Raw genomic sequence first — 17532 nt, 5'->3', positions numbered from 1 at the left:
TTTTTTTATTTTTTTTTGCAGGCAGTTTAAAATGGTGGGACCAAAAACTCAACTGGAATAAAGTATCAGTGCATCCAAGACATTTAGCTGCATTCTCTTTAAAGATTTTAGGTTACCCAAAGCCCAAAACATTTACGCTTCTTTATGGTGTAAACAAACAGCTAGCCAACTTTAATTCCTACTCAGTTGTGTATGAAGAAAAAACTCCGTTTTTCGGAATATTGCTGTTTCTCATAGACGACGTTAAAGAAGACAACTTCACTGTATACACTATTAATATCAGCAACGGAATCGAGCCTGTCCTTCAAGACAATTTCGTTTTAATTAATGGTAATACTTTGTACAAATCAAATCTGGTGTATTGAAACTAAAACAGAAATACAAATTTGATATTTTGGTATTTGTGCTTTTGTTTAAATGCGCTAGTTTAATTAAAAGTATTAAGTCGTGATAAAAAGATGGCTGCGTGGTCGTGCGGTGTGTGTTGGGGTGTTCTTGATGGTTCCGAGTTCATACCCTGCCACCAGCAATCCTCCGTCGTCCTGCAGGAGGTTTGGGGCTATGATAAAATTAACTTCAAATCAAAAGAAATAACAAATATTTTACAAGCATATTATTAGCGTCATGAAGGCTTGCTCTAAAAATGAACTGTCAAATTGTTTGTAAAATCATTAAGCTGTTTTAGAGATCCTTGTGTAGGTTCCATTTGTTTCAAGGTTCCGTTTGTTTCCATTTGTTTCTATGAATGTGCAGCTGCATATATTAAGGACGTAATTTGTTTACGTAGGACATGTCGGATTGTTTCCCTTTAAAGTAATTAAAAATATTCAATGTTTGACGCCTTTCTCAAGTATGTTCTGTTGTTCTTGCCCTAGATGTGGCAAAATATGTAGGTCACAGCTGGGGCTGCGTGTCCACAGGAAATACTGCAGTTCACATATATCATCGGACTCAAATACAAGCCTTATTATTTTTAAAGTCTACATCAAATAATTATACGAAATCCAAGACGAATAAAACTCGCAAAAATACCCGCCATAGAAAACATTAATCATTGTCGAATTGTTCTTATGTATAAGATGACATGTAGTAAACAAAAAAGTAGTAAATTTCCACTTTAAGACCTTTCGATCTATTGGGCAGATGATGTAAATGTCATCTGTTTCTGTGGCCCACAGCTAATGAGGGTGTCATGTGGTCAGCACAATGACCAACCGCCTTTACTTTTCCTCAACTAATGTCAGGAGCTGGGTAGACAAAAAAAGCGCTTAAAGAACGCGAGATTAAAAATCCAAGTCTTCACCAGGATTCGAACCCAATTATATGTAGTACAGAATAAAAACATACTTAGTAATGCAAGAAATTCATCAAAAATCGTGAACATTTAGAAACATAAAAAAAAAAGAAAAGATAAAAGAACACATTAGGCGTATTGAAACCATCAATAGTTTTTAGACGACGTTATTAAACTTGGAATAAAATAATTTTACCATAAGAAGAATAGTTCCAAAGATCGTCGTCTTTTTTTCCAACTTTATGTTTTTCGTTTTATAAACTTAAGTTATATATCTAGGTTTAGTCAATGTAGTTTACTCTATTTCATATTTTACATATTAAAAACTCAGATTCCATGCGAGGTGTAAAATCATGTGTACAAAATGTTACTTCCAAGAAAGACAGGGCCATTATCATAAAACGTACGGCCTTGATCAGTCGACTTGCTTTTTTTATATTTCTTGTTCCAATAATTGACCACATGTGTATACCAGCTAATTGCTCTTAACCCAACAATACCGCATCCATTGATTTCAATCTTGTCAATTATTGGACAGACACATTTTTCGAAGTACTTGTCATATATTTATGTTTTGAAAGTCTAATGCTTCCTTCATTTTCTTTTTTTTTTTTTGTCCTCAAGTTAGAAAAATGTAATATAAAAGTGTTCAAAAATTATTGTATACCTTAAAAAAAAAAACATAGCCTATCAACACGTTCTTTATTTTGTACACCAGATACACCGAAAAGGTTGCTCTACACTTCTTTTCAGCTCCTTCATACAGGGTTAGAGCGATCGGCCGGTTTTGATATAAATGTAGTTGTTATATTGATTATTACTATTCTCCTTACTTAAATCTTAGAAGATGAAATATAATTCGGGTTAATTTTCTTTTTATGCATCGTTTTTTTTCTTTTTTTAAAACAGCTGATGAAGGTGACACCCCAATAATGGACATTATTTACCCGATTATTGTTAGTGCACTAGGCTTTGGAATACTTGTTATATTTATAATCTTTTTATGCTGGTGCAGAAGCAGACGAGGTAATTAGTACTTTTAAAATATTGTTAGTTGATGAAATGTATACAAATATTTGTTTAAAAAGCTTTGCTAGAAAAACACAATTAAGATTTTTTTTCAAAGTCTTATTAATATATATATATTTATATATATTTACTATAAAGTAGAATGTAAGGCGTATGTATATATGTAAGTATGTATGTATATATGTATGTATGTATGTATGTATATATGTATGTATGTATGTCTGTAAGTATGTATTGTATGTATGTATGTATGTATGTATGTATGTATGTATGTATGTATGTATGTAAGTATGTATGTATGTATGTATGTATGTATGTATGTATGTATGTATGTATTGTATGTATGTATGTATGTATGTATGTATGTATGTATGTATGTATGTATGTATGTATGTATGTATTGTATGTATGTATGTATGTATGTATGTATGTATGTATTGTATGTATGTATGTATGTATGTATGTATGTATGTATGTATGTATGTATGTATTGTATGTATGTATGTATGTATGTATGTATGTATGTATGTATGTATGTAGGTATGTATGTTTGTATGTGACGAAAAGAAATCAAAACCATTTGACCATCTTGATAAATCTTGGCATAAATGTTCCATGGGTACTAACTGGGACCGTAGTTTAGGTATTGAAGCCCTAAAACAAACTTAAGACCCTAAAAAAAAAAGTTCACCGACTCTATAAAAGTATAGATCGAAAGGATTTAGATCTAGATCTAATTTTAAGAACTACACTTTGCACAGATAGTTTTTTACTTTGACACATGAAAATTTTAAAATATATATTGATTTCATTATTTCATAAAATTAAGCTTCAAATTTGTGTTTCAAAAGCATTTTTACATAAATTCTTTCCTTAAATCTGTGAATTTAGAATTCCTGACATAGATTCTTTCATTAGATATTACCCAAAAGGTTACACATCTCTCTATTCCAACGTCTAATACTCTACTTCAACTATAAGATGATAGAACTTCTCTTTGCAAAGATAGGTTTATACTTTAACACATTAACATACTAATTATAGCCAATTCTTTTCAAATTTTAATCAAATTAACATTCACATTTTTTTTCTTAAGTATTTTTCATACATTCGTTTGCTAAAGCTGTCAAGCCGTGTTGATATATTTTCTAATAGTTTTATTCATGAATCGCATAATCTAATAAAAAAGGTCACGCATGAGCAGCGCGAAGTCTTCACGCACGCGCAGAATTCTATCCGAGATTAGTCTATATCTAGATCTATGACTAACTCAAGATCTACTTTATACTTTAACACATGAACCTACAATATTAAGTCTATTCATAAAAAATTTTAATGAAATATATGTAGGCCTACAAGCACATGTTTTTTTTTTTAATGAATTTAAGTCGATTAGCTATTTTGAAAGTCCGGTCATACTATTTTTAAATTATTTCGTTTAATTGTTTTACAAAGCACTCTCAGTGACTATATCGAAAGTAATACGCAAATTAAGAGCCGCGGGCCGCGGGTAACATATGGCTAGTATATATATATATATATATATATATATATATATATATATATATATATATATATATATATATATATATATTGTTATAACATTTAATTGTACTAATTTTTTATGTTATTTATTAATTTGTATGATAACTAATAAAAATGAGTCATTGAGTAAGTTATATTTGTTTTTATTATTAGTCAATGTTGAAATATTAGATGAGCAAGTTATCCTTCGGAATAGAGGTTAGTACATTTGTTTATCTGTTTCCTTTTTAAATCAGCTTAATTAAACAGAAAAAAAAATAGTTTTAGAAATTCGTAAATGGAAAAAAAAGACACTATCAATATTATTCGTCGAGTTGATCCTTATTCCGTGTTTAAATTTCTAAAACAAATACAGAGAATTACTTTTTTTAAAAACCAAAGCTTATATTAAGTGTATCAATTAGTTTGTTTCAGTCATATATTTATATTTGTTCTAGATCTAGGCTAACTATTTATTATGATCATTACGACTCATACAATATGCGTACGATAATATTGTTATAACTCTATTGGCGGCGCAAAAGGGTTAATGTGTGTGCGGCCTGCTGACACACACGACTTAGGCCAATCACACAGGTCAAGGGCTGTCGATAGACAAAGGACAGTACTGGTATGAACTTTGCAAGCAAATATGACGAGTGTTATGGTCGTCTGATCATAGGCCTGGGCAGACCAGAGACGCAGTGTGTAAAAAAGTGGCAGTTCAAGACCGGATACCGGGACTGTTAGTCGTCCATGAAGTCGGTCCCGGTGCTGTCTTCCAGTGATACGTTTGAGTCCAGGAAGAGACAGTAGAGTTGATGAGTTTAGTACAGTGATATACAGTCTAACCTTGTAGTAGTTGATTGTGTTGCCAATTGTGTCATATTGGCTGTTTTATTTGACCATTATTAAAGTACCAGATTATTTGGAGCCTGTTGTCAAGTTCTTGATGTGTTGATGTGTTGTGTTTATCAGTGTTTACAGAAGGCCTGATTAGGAGTGATCGTAACAATATTATATTCCTACATCAAATAGAAACAGTTTAATAACTAAATAGAAACCCCGCATTACAATATATCCCCTTATTTGCGTATATTATTTCATTTCTTTAAATCCGAGGACCATTAAGAACAACTAGAAAAGACAATGGCGTAGCTAGGGTGGGGGGAGTAGGGGGAGAATTTGAAAATCCCCTCCGGGCCCCCACATGAAGGGGCCCCAAATTAGGTTTGTTTTTTTTTACATTAAGTATCAAATATTAAGCAAAATGCATGGACCCCCAAAGAGGTCACCCACCGGGCCCCCAATTGATGGAAAATTCCTAGCTGCGCCTCTGAGCAAAAGTTGATCTTCTTGTCTATAATGTCTAACCAAATATCAGTTTGTGTTGAACACTTCCATTCCACCAATTTTTACTGAGGCCTAGAGCCTTGATTTTAAATTTTCTCTTTTCATTTGCCAAATCTTTCACTCTGCCGCTTTCGTAAAGGTTTCTGACGCTCCAGGATCCTATTCTGGTCTAAGTTTTAGTCACCGGAACGTTAGTCGGTTTCTTGGCTTCCCGAAGGCTTTTACCAATAGAGATGAAACGTCCTGACGTCAAGGTCTAGTTGGTATGATGTATTTGCAGTTTCTGTAGCAATAGTTTAATGAGCAGCTTTCTACTTTTTCTGAGCTTGACACCCGCAAGATACCCCTATAGATTGTGTCCAGTCGGAGCTAGTCCACATGTAGAAAAGCATGCAATTTACTTGCTGGCCGTATAGAGTTAGTAGAAAAACATTAAGTTTTATTCCCAGGAAATCATGGTGTATATGAGCGTTTTCTGCAACGGAAGATATACTTTTGGTTATCAATAATTTGCATTTTATAACTTCCGTTCTGAAAATATTGAAATACATAATTTTACCTGCGTATCCTACTAAACAGCGAACTCAGGTTGATATATCGGGCGCTTCTCTTGAGTTTTTGTACACGTTGTTTAGTCTCATATTATCTTAATTAATTGCAATATAAGATTTGTGATAATTTTTGTTTTACTTGATAATATTGATAAGATAAACTTGTGACACATGCGGATTCGGAGGTGCCGTAATTAACGTTTAAACACCGTAATAAACAATGAAGTAACAAAGTGTTGATAAACTTTTTCTAGATTTTAATTCTTTTAAGCTCAAACTTGAAACAATAAATGTATATACAGTAAATGCATAAAGCAGATACAGGATACAGTAATAATGATAAATAAATGAGTAACTATTTACTTTGAAACTAGCGACTTCTAGATCTGCCTTCTAGCTCTCTCTCTAGTCCCAAGCTACTACTACTACTTAGAATAATCTATAACCATGAGATCTCAATACCCTTAGCCCTTTATGATTAATTTTCTTTGTCTTTTTTCATTTAATTTAACCTATGTTAATTATATTTCCCTGATGTAGCCTTGAACTACGTTTTAATAAGCGTCTCTCTGGCATCTAAGAGTGATAAGGCATGACCTAATTTGAGCTAGTTAGTCTTAGTCCTCATTTTGTGAACAATGAGGTGTCAAAAAGGATAGGACACAAGTAAACAGGCCAAGCTACATTAGTATGTCAGTAGATGTTTAAAACATAATAAACAACATTACAGAATAAACCATTTACCTAAGTTTTGTGTACATCTAGGTTGGAAAAATTCATCGAAAGTTATCTTATCTAAAAGAGATTCACGAAAATACATATCAGGTAATATATTTTTTAAATTTTGCAAAATGCATTTTGTTGAAAATTATTATTTAACGAAGAAATGTTACGTAGTGGTATAAAAAGTTTCCCCTTTCAGATGATGTTAAGGTCATTTGTTTCTATGGACAACGGATAACGAGCAGTGTGTCAATAGGCCATCACAACGACCGACCACCTTTACTTTATCCAGCTAAAGTCAAATACTCAGGGAAGCCCTAAAAATCCCGTAATTCAAAATCCAGTCTTCAACAAGATTCTAACTCAGGACCCCATCCACGGAAGAAAAGCGCTAAACCAGTTAGCAACCGCGCCTCCCCATTGAGTAGTGGAGTGCATTATGAAAAAAAAGTAACTTTAGTACGTGCAGAGTTAAAATTTGGCTGTAAAATTATTGTTGGTAGTGCCTTTCAATGTAATAGGTCAGACGACAAATTGTCTTTTTTTAAAACACCCATTTAAATCATTTTTATATTAAGCCAATGTAAAAAAACAACAACAACAAACAAACAAAAGCAAACAAACAATAACTACTGATGTATATATTTTTTCCCTGTCCTTAGTTTTCTTGGCCACCGTCTCTCTCCAACTAGGGCTACTGATGTAACAAAAAATATTAATACTTAAGTTGTATTTAAGTAAAAAAAAGTCACTCCATAACTCCCTAACTTTGTGGCCAAATATTTAATGCACTTTAAGACCAACGATTGCAGTGAAAAAAAAATTGTTTGTTTGTTTTGTTTCAGTAATATTAAGTGTAAATTTGTTTGTAGTGATTAGTTTATTAAAATTGTTACACATACAAACATTTTTTTCTAGATATAAAAAGACTGATAAATATCAACACCATAGAAGAGACATCAGATAATAATTCAGAAAGTTACGAACTTACAGAACAAGGTACTGTTAACGTTTTAAATAAGTACATAATCATAACACTGAAATAATTATAACAACCAAAATTTAAAATAATTTTTGTTATTTATAGTATAAACAGATCAATATGGACTAAATAATTAAATATCCATTCTAAAAATATGACACATATACATTTAACTTATTTACTCTAAATATCAAAATATCTAAATATCAAAGATAAAATGTTCTCTGCATATAACATACATTTTTTTAAATAACATGTAACAATTTTCAAATTGAAAATAGCTCTTTTGTAATTATAACATTATTTCTTGTTTTATTTGTTGCGACCAAAGAAGGACAGTACGTAAACCATGAAATCAATCTTAGCGGTAAGTTTAATATAAACTCAAAACATACCATTTAAGCTTACAATAGTATCGTGGATGAGCTTTTAGTGCACTCGGTAATGAAACAGTTTTAAAAAAATTATGAATGCAACGAAAAAAAAATCTTGTACTTTATAAACCAACGCCAGTATTAGTTCAAATTGACGATGACAAAGCCTTCTGAATAACTGTACTGACTTGTGACATTAGACTAACTCTTTGTAGTTTGGTACTATATAGCTAAATTATATTATTTAAATAAAAAAAAGTGAAGTGAAGCTTACAATTAAAATAATTGAAAAAAAAAAATCACTTCCCTTCAGTATATTGTACGATTACCGTAGAAGCGGGTTGCTGTGTCGACCATCATTAATATGAAATAATAGATACGCATAGTTGATTAAGTTTTGTTTGTTTGTTTATTTATTTGTTTTCTGCAATTTTCCAAAAGCAATTTTAACAAGAATTTTGAACATAGTTTACAAAGTATTACACGTGTGGTCCAAACGATACACCAACGTTAGAAGCTGCCTAGATGTAGAAAAAAAAAGTGTATGTCAAGTAGATTTTAAAATGTTTTCTTTATGTGATTGACATTCATAAAAACACATCTGCAATCATGGATGGAATGTTTCTTATATATATATATATATATATATATATATGTTTACTTTCGTCTTCAGATCGGCGCCCTGGTATTGAAGTTATAGAAAATAATTCACATGAATTAGACCCATTATTAGAAGGTAAAATAATCAATTTAATTTTTAAATAATTTTAATACTTTTTTTTAGAAAGGGGGGGGGGTAAAAAAGTATTTGTTACGGAACGGTAAGGTTAAAACTATTAGACATAGAACATTTTGTGAAAGAAATATAAAGGATACTATTATGTAAGACACTTGCGTATCCTTGGGGACAGCTTTTTGAGGAGCGCATTGCCACTCAACCACCCCATTTCCCATCTCAACGTAAAAATAGGAGTATTGGACCCACATTATTAAAAAGAAATGCCTAAATTTTGTGTCATTGATTATTTACTAATCAAAACTATGTTTTTATTTTTATTTTTTAGCCCCCTTTTATCTTTGCCACTGCCTATTCTTTTTAAGTGCATGGTTTGACTTACAATATCAACCATAAAAAAAGGAGCTTAAATTGTTCCTAAGATCTCAACTTCTTAAAAGGGCACCCTTTTTACAAAGCTTATATGAACTCACTCTTTCTGTCAGTTCGTCTGGAAAAACTTTTAAAAACGTCCCAAATCCCTTCTTGGATGAAGTTGAAACTTAGCATACTTATTCATTGGCGAAGAAACATGAAACTACATGAAACAATAATAAAATTTATGAATTAGTCAAATAAGTATTGGTAAGTAATTAATTTGTTTGATACTAACTAAATTAATTCTTAGTTTTCACATATATGGCTAAATATGTTGTTTTTTTCACCATAGATAATTGTACACGTTATTTCTACCACAACCAATCTCGGATCAAGTTGAAACTTTAAATAAATATCTATTGTACCCACAAAAAAAAAATAAAAAAAAAAAAATAATAAATTATTGCTAATGGTAACAGGACGACATTGTAAACGTGTTCAATTACATTACGAATTGTCATTCTAGTAAAGAGCAGGAATTCACACATTTGGGAACAACAATAACCAGCATACTAGATTTAGACACTGAGCTGACAAAAAGAATAGTAAAGGCTTCTGCAGCAATGGTAAAACTCTCCAAGCGCGTGTGGGAAAATACCAAATTGACTAAGGCAACAAAAATCCTAGTCTACAATGCCTGCGTTCTGAGTACACCTTTTTATGGCAGTGAGAGCTGGGTTACATACATGCGTCAAGAACACAGATTAAATAGCTTCCACCTACGTTGCCTGCGACGCATAATGTGCATCTCCTGGAGGGATCATGTCAGAAAACCAGGAAGTTTTGAAACGGGTCAATATGCACAGCTCTATGCTCTCCTTCATGTCACTCGCATGTTAGATGGAAGAATCCTTAAAGATATCCTACACTTTGAGCTTGCAGAGGGAGTCAGACCCAAGGGCCGCCCAAGACTAACTTACAGAGATTTCTGCAAGTGGGACATGAGCCATGGGTATCGACCAAGTTATGTGGGAGGAGATAGCCCAGTACCGGATAGCATAGAGACAGACTGTACTTGTTGGTACGTACTTCGTCGAGTGCAAAAGAAACGAAGCTGCGACAGCCAAGAGAAAGAAAAAGAAATTTGCCCTGTCAGCTAGCCCTAGGACAGATGAATATACATGCACGAACTGTGGCAAACTCTGCCGCTCCAGAATTGGTTTGATCAGTCACTCCAGATTCTGCCCCATCTCAAGACGTAACCAAAGCCAGTGACTCATCTGGGCGCATCTATTGTATTCCAAAACAGAAAGAAGGAGCCATATTTGTAGTTGTTGTTTCGCTTTTTTTTTTAGTATAAAATTACTTTTATTTAATTAAAACACAAAAACTTTTCATTGTTATGTTTTGTATTTTCATTTAGAAGAAGATCAGAATAAAGAGACTTTCGATTTACGTGACAATAGAAAAAAAGGTATAATTTTGCTTTTTTTTCTGTTATACGTATTCTTTAATAAGTAGATCTGCCTTGTGTGATGAATACATATGTAAAGGTATACAATGAAAATAATTAAATAGAAAAAGCAAAAGCCATAAACGGCAATGGGTATAATTACTGCAATGCATATAAAAAAATATATAAAATTCCTTTAATAAAAGAAAAAAAAAACACATTAAAGGGGAAGAACTCGCCCTAAAAAAATTATCAATAATGCACAAGCCATTTCCTTTATTCGATAACAAACAAAATAATTGATTACCAATAATTAAATGACTAATTGTGTATTTTTGTTTATTGATTCATGTTTTGTTAGGTACAATAAATGATTGTTTAAAGTATCAACTTGATCGGAGAATGCGTTAACAATTTTTAAGAGGATTAAGCACAAGAAATTTTCGAAATGTCTGAGAATACTGGAGGAGTAGTTTACCTTGTTGGTATCAAACAAAATAATTTATAACCAGTAAAATAAATTGACTGTTTGGTTAATTTTCATTTATTAATCGATGTCTTGTCTAATGCCAATGAATATGTGTGAAGTTTCAACTTGATCCGATAATGGGTGTGAGATAAATAATGTGTACACACATTTAACCGGACAGACAGACTGACAGAAATAGTGAGTTGACATAACCATTGTAAATATAAAATTTAAATGTAAACAAAGCAATACAAAATATTAAAAGTCTTACTTATTTTTTTTCCTGAATTGAGATGTCACCATTTGTTATATTTACATGCTCATTTTCTATATAAAATTGTAATAGGAAACACTCCATTGGTCCGAAGGGATCTAATTCTTCCTCGTCTTATTGCTACGCTGTAACTTCGGATGTCTAAACCAGTGTTTCCAAGACTTTTCCCATAACGGAACACTTAGCACATTCTATGTATTTAGCGGAACGCTTTGCTTATTTCTTTTTAGAGAGATTAATTCTGGCTCTGCTCTACTGATTAATTCTTCCAGTACTGAATTATCCCAATTGTTTGTGAAACAACCAATCAGTCCTAGTGTTTCGTGAAAGATTTTGTGTGTGTGTTTAAGAGTTCCTAATAGAGGGCGGATATCAAATATTAGTTAAAAATTTAAGACTACAATGGTCAATCATTTTATCTTATCTTATCTTATATGTTACAGACGTTACTTCAATAAAAGAAGGTGATTACCTCCTACGCGTCAGGCATTTAGACATGCATATTAACCAATGACCTAAACTCCGCCAAGTCACTGGTTTTCCTGCCTAGCTCAGGCAACCCATTCCATGCTTTAATAGCGCTAGGGAAGAAGGAGCGTTTGTACAAATTTGTCCTAGCATATGGGACGAGGAATGTGCTTTTATCTTTGTTTCAAACTTACTTTCTTTTTAGCTTTGCAAAGTGATGGGCCACAGCAAGGCAGCAATAGAAGAGAGTCACAAATAGAATATCTTACGTTACAAGGTACGTTTAAGGTTTTGTGACTAAGTAAATAAGATACATTGACAGACTGATAGAAAAGCAAATTTGAAGACGAATGAACGAATAGATTTATCTGTACTTCCTATTGCTATTTATTTGTCTACACTATTCTTTTTAAAGGTCCTATCCAGAACTACCTAAATGTTGTAAATCCTTCGGTCGGACTCTCTATAGACGGTAAGAATTTTGAACATTGAAAAAAATATATTAGTTAAGGTAAATTTTTCAGTAGACAATAGCTTAAGCTCATAAAATATTTGGAAAGTCTAAGCTAAAATAAAAATTCCCATTTTTTTATTGAATACATCCTGACTGTACTTTAAAAGTGGGACTAGTTTGTAATAATACTAAATGACATGTGAAAAAATTTTTTAAAAATTTAATAGGATTTTTAAGTAGGATTCCAAGTAAAGTTTTGATTAATATCTTTAAACATTTGTATGTAAACCGTTCCCTTTTCTTTTTTAGCGGCCCCGAAAGTGGAATAGACGCTATTAGTTTTGTGTGGTCTGTCTGTCTAATTTAATCAGTCTATTTAATGATACAATGGTAACAAAAAATATTTTTGACGGACGGACGGACAGACAGACAGACCTCCGTAGGCGCTATAAAGATCATCTCATTGGAAAGAGGAAGGTAGCAGATGGCCCCTGAAAGAGACAGATGGAGAGTTCTAAGAATGGGACACACATTTCAATAAAAATGGCATTCCAAAACACATTTTAAACACGATTACAAAGAGAGTTTGTGTGATGAGAGTTTGTGTTATCACACAAACTCAGAGGTGGCCCCCCTCGGAGTCGGATTCCTGTCGGATCTGCCTATTCGCAAGGAATATTCAAGACGTGATTTAATTTTGATGGTAAAAAGTAATAGTGTTTCAAAGATTCATTTATTCATTTGCCGTTGTAAAAAATGATTTTTTTCTGTTTTATATGTTTCAGGTGTTTCTTCTAAGTTAAAAATAATTAACTTCTCGCTGGACGATGGCAGCGAGCAGGGTATGAACAGTCGTTCCGATTTATCAATGGTCCTTGGTTCAAATCCTGCTTGCTGCCATCCCCCGTCGTCCTGCGGGAGGTTTGGACTAGGAAGTAAACTCTGAAGGAACATCCGAAACATGTAATACAAACAAAGAAACAACCCCGGACCGTCGAGATTATTAGTTCAGCACCCTAACCGCACGACCAGGCATTGCTCTTAACTTAATAATAAACTGGTTACAAACTAATAGCCTATTATTAATAAAGACATAAATTACACATAACGGCATGACATCTATCGGATATGTACAATATATTAGACGAGCGATTTTAGATAATCTTTCAGCATTTTTTTTCTAATTAAAAAACAACAACAACAACAACAGAACAGATATATCGTGCTTGTACTTCGATGTCTCAGCACAGTTATCAACAGAGATTTTGGCAGTTTCATTTAAATGGAACTAGAATGAGTATGTAGATCTACCTAATTTAAACTTCTGATTTAGCAATCTTAAAATCTATATCTAATAGGTCTAAAATATAAATTTGGAATAATGTAAATGTAATTTAGATAGGATTTATGTAAAACAAAATCCTAGATAATCAGGGGCGTAACTAGGGATTTGGGGGCCCGGGGGGATTGACCTCTTTGGGGGCCCCTTGTATTTTGACATTCGACATATGACATGGGATAATGTACGCAAAAATATATAAGCCCCAAATCAAATTGGTTCAGTATATTAGTAAACTTATCAAAAAGTAATCAAGACTCTTTTAATGAATAATACCGTTGTTTATTAGTTAAATAATGCACAAGTGACAAATCTAAATGGATATCGCTTCACGTCGTGCATTCTGTGCAGCAAAGACATCTATAACATCAACTACATCGATACTTTCTAGTATTTGTGACTTCACTGACATTAAAACCATGATAAGCCTTTCTTGTGTCATTGTGCTCCTGAGATAGTTTTTGATGAGCTTGAGCTTTGAGAATGATCTCTCACATGACGTAATGGAAGTGGCCTGAATTAGCGGTATTCGGAAGAGGTTGCAAAGTTTGAGCACACGTAATTACCATATGAAGCCTTTTTACCTAAATATGTCTATTGGTGATTGTATTATTGGTTTGTTGATGAAAAGTGCTCGTGCATCAATGACATCATTGAAAAAGCGATTTGCCATTTATTTCATCATACAAACAGGAAAAGTAGCACAGTTAGTCATAAGCGGGTCTTCGTCTAACAAGTGTCTTGGTTCAAGAAGAAACCCAAAGGTATCCATTTTCTTTCCAGCCTTTGAAATCTCCCCTTCATCTCCATATGAAATCTGTCCAGCACTTCTGTCGCAACACGTTTGAATTGTAGTTCTATTGACAGTCCTACATTAGAACTCAACTTCCCATCAAGTCTTTTCTTTCTTCTAGTTGTTTTGATTACAGGGAATCCATAGTATTCACTACCTTCTTTTCCTTTTTCGATGGATTGGGTATTAGTCAGTTTTTCATCATTTTGCAGAAAGCATGAAAGAAGGGTACTAATTTCTTTAGCAGCTGCCCGTATATGCAGTCCAGACTTTTGTAGTTTCTTCTGAACTATATTAATTGGGCGCAAAAGCTTTGACCAGAATTAAAGATAGGCAAAAAATTCTTAATTTTCCACTTCATGAAGAAGATTCTGTGCTAATATTATATGGTATTATGTCATTGTTGGTTGTTTATGTTTTGTGCGCAAGCAAAAGTATTCAGAGCATACAAAAGTGGGAAAGATCCATATCTCGCTATGCTCGAGTATAGAAATACTCCGATAAGTGGAATGCCGTATTCACCATTACAACTGCTGACGAGTAGAAGACTCAGGGAATCATTCCAACTGATCCCGAACTATTGAAACCATCGGTAGCTGAAAATGCAGAGACATTATTCAACGAACGACAGATGAAAAGCAAAGTGAAATACAATGCAAAAGCAAGACTACCTAAAGATTATACTGTCGGAGAGTTCGTCTAGGTCAAACATGGCAGAAAGCAGTTGTCATAAAAAAAACATTCAGCACACAGATCTTACATCATAAAGACAAACGGAAAAACATACAGAAGAAATCAACGCTTTTTGAATAAGAGATTCGATGAAGACATCTCTGGGTACTATGATTCCGATGGAGACAATGAACTGCAAACTGTTGGAACAAACGAAACAGACAGTTATAGACCAACGTCTAGAGAACTTGTTGTGCCAGTCAAGACAACCAGAAGTGGACGAATTGTTAAAGTTCCTAGTAGACAGGGCCGGCCTTGGGCCTCTGCAGCCTATGCGGTCGCAGTGGGCCCCGCGCTTTCATATGAACCGAACTAATTCTAAGTGTACATTATTAAATTAAACCATTGTAACGTATATAAAATAACACTGTTTTCGCGACCTCCTGATTTTCCAGGGCCTCCAGGAAATCTCATGAAAAGGCAAAATATACGATAAAGTCCTGAAATTTTTTTTGAATTTATTCAAATCTCCTGAAGAAAAGACGAAATCGACATTTTGGGGTGCCTATAAATAAAAAGTGGCATTGCGAGCTTTCATTTGATAAAAATGTATTGCAAAGACGAAAGTAGGTCTATTTTCTAATTTAAAAAAAAAAAATTTGACATTATGCTCATCCCTACCCAGACTAGGCCCCACGCGATCCGTTTCGCATAGGGCCCCGCAAATGCTAGGGCCGGCCCTGCTAGTAGATATCACTCTTAAGAACTTTAAAAGGATGGGTGTGATAATAACTTCAAAAGGAAGGATGTGCTAATATTATATGATATTACGTCATTGTTTGTTGTTTATGTTTTGTGCGAAAGCAAAAGGATTAGATGGAAATAAAAATAGAGTTTCCATTGGATTGAGGAAAGATGAATAGAGGGGTAATAACTCGAGTGTGAAGTTTAATTCTGATATTATAGACGCCAAACCCGAATAATGGACTATTCTAGCATTATTAAGAATAACTTTTGGATATGTTATACTCGATTCTGTAAATTTTGCTTCAAGGTTAATTAGTGTAGCCATAAAATACTAGCCATTTAGATCTATTATTAGTAAAGGTAACAAGATACCTGGAATTCGCTGTATATCATGCAGTTTTATTCGTGGTAACAAAGTTTAAAATGTAAAACAAACTTTAAAAAAGACTTTGATCTCTGTGGGAAAAAATATTTTTAAAATGTCAACAAAGTCAACGTACTGATAGACCTAGATCTAGGTTTAGTCTTTGTGATAAATTTAATCCATAAATGTTGAAAAAAAAAAGACACCCGTTGACACTATTTGTCAATCAAATATATTAATTTATGTATTTACAAATAAATTTCGGACACCCATTTGGGGGACCCCCCTAGGTGGGGGCCCGGGGGGATTTTAAAATTCTTCCCCCCCCCCTTAGTTACGCCACTGTAGATAATCTATCAATAGACCGAATGCAAGATTAAATTTAAAAATAGTAGATTAGTTTTAGTATATTATAACATTGCAAATATTGTATAGAAATTGAAATTCTACATCTTGATCTAATCTATATCAGTCTAAACTAGATCTAGACTTAAAATTCTAGATCTAGACTCTACAATGATTTTAATTAGCATATAAATCCAGATCTAGATATACTGTACAAAAATCTAGATCTAGTTTAAAAAATCTAGATTAGATCTAATTCTAGCTATCATTCCTTTTTTTAAACACGAGTCACATAACGAGGCTTAATAAACATTACTATACCAAGTTATTGTAGCATTTCATTTGAAGAATTCATTCCATATGACTTGAAAAAAACTACACTACGCCACACGGCCTAGTTAGACTAAAAAACGCCTTCATCAATACGAGCCAGTTATCGAGTGCTCGTAGACATTGGTGCACCGAGTGAAGTTCTTTAAGAATTTCATTTAAATTAATAACATATGATGTCAAAGGAAATTAAAAAATCCCTACGCCACAGGGTTAACTACAAGTAATTTTTCTAGGGTTCGTAGACATTGGTGCACCGAGTTTTTTATCATTACATTTAAAGAATCCATTCCTATGACGTGAAAGAAAAAAAAATTCCATTATGTCACAATAGGCTAGTACAAAAAAAAATGTTTGTATTAGGACGAGGTTTTTAAAGACATTGGTGTACTGAATTTTAATAGAATTTATTTAAAGATGATCAAAGCCGCATTTCTTTTGCGTTTTGTCTGTCAGTCTGTCTGTCCGTCATCTTAAAATTAAAAAAAAAACAACTAAAAGCTATCGAAATTTGATTAACCTTTATTTTCCTTTCGAAACATCGAAATAGTTTTAAATAGGAACGCAAAAGATCTAAGTATATATAAGAGATTGTTCCGGATAATTGTACAAATAGTTAAAGAAAAAAAGAATTCCAGATAAATGTAATACCGTTAATTAAATTTTTGGGATGGTCTCGTATAAAAATTAGATGTACCACAGCTTTGTGGAGAGATTTTCATACCATACTTTGGTGTTTGGAAGTTGTTTTCCTTAAAAATCGGAACATAATTTTAACGATAATTAGATTTTGTAACGTTTTAGCTCGAAAATTAAATGTACTGTAAGATAAAAATGAGATTTTACATAAAAATAGAGTTAAAATATTTTTCATAAACAGGAATTTTTTTTTTCTTAAATG

At 32.9% G+C, this 17532-nt stretch overlaps 1 protein-coding gene across 4 annotated transcripts in view; it reads left to right on the top strand.

The window, feature by feature from the left end:
• Positions 1 to 17532, top strand: part of LOC106080014 (uncharacterized) — a 58099-nt gene that overhangs the window by 26184 nt on the left and 14383 nt on the right. For 2 of the 4 annotated variants that reach the window (XM_056009899.1, XM_056009902.1), the window contains 10 exons: positions 22 to 330; positions 2204 to 2320; positions 4022 to 4066; positions 6517 to 6576; positions 7393 to 7473; positions 7788 to 7823; positions 8504 to 8566; positions 10347 to 10397; positions 11793 to 11864; positions 12003 to 12059. In XM_056009899.1, coding sequence (XP_055865874.1) covers positions 22 to 330; positions 2204 to 2320; positions 4022 to 4066; positions 6517 to 6576; positions 7393 to 7473; positions 7788 to 7823; positions 8504 to 8566; positions 10347 to 10397; positions 11793 to 11864; positions 12003 to 12059 — 891 coding nt within the window. The remainder of the gene's footprint in view (positions 1 to 21; positions 331 to 2203; positions 2321 to 4021; positions 4067 to 6516; positions 6577 to 7392; positions 7474 to 7787; positions 7824 to 8503; positions 8567 to 10346; positions 10398 to 11792; positions 11865 to 12002; positions 12060 to 17532) is intronic. The other 2 variants (XM_056009900.1, XM_056009901.1) reach the window with 2 other exon arrangements.

The sequence above is a fragment of the Biomphalaria glabrata genome, chromosome 14 (assembly GCF_947242115.1).
Source record: "Biomphalaria glabrata chromosome 14, xgBioGlab47.1, whole genome shotgun sequence".
Lineage (NCBI taxonomy): Eukaryota > Metazoa > Mollusca > Gastropoda > Planorbidae > Biomphalaria > Biomphalaria glabrata.
The sequence above is the reverse complement of the archived record's forward strand: the minus strand, read 5'-3'. Positions and strand labels throughout refer to the sequence as shown.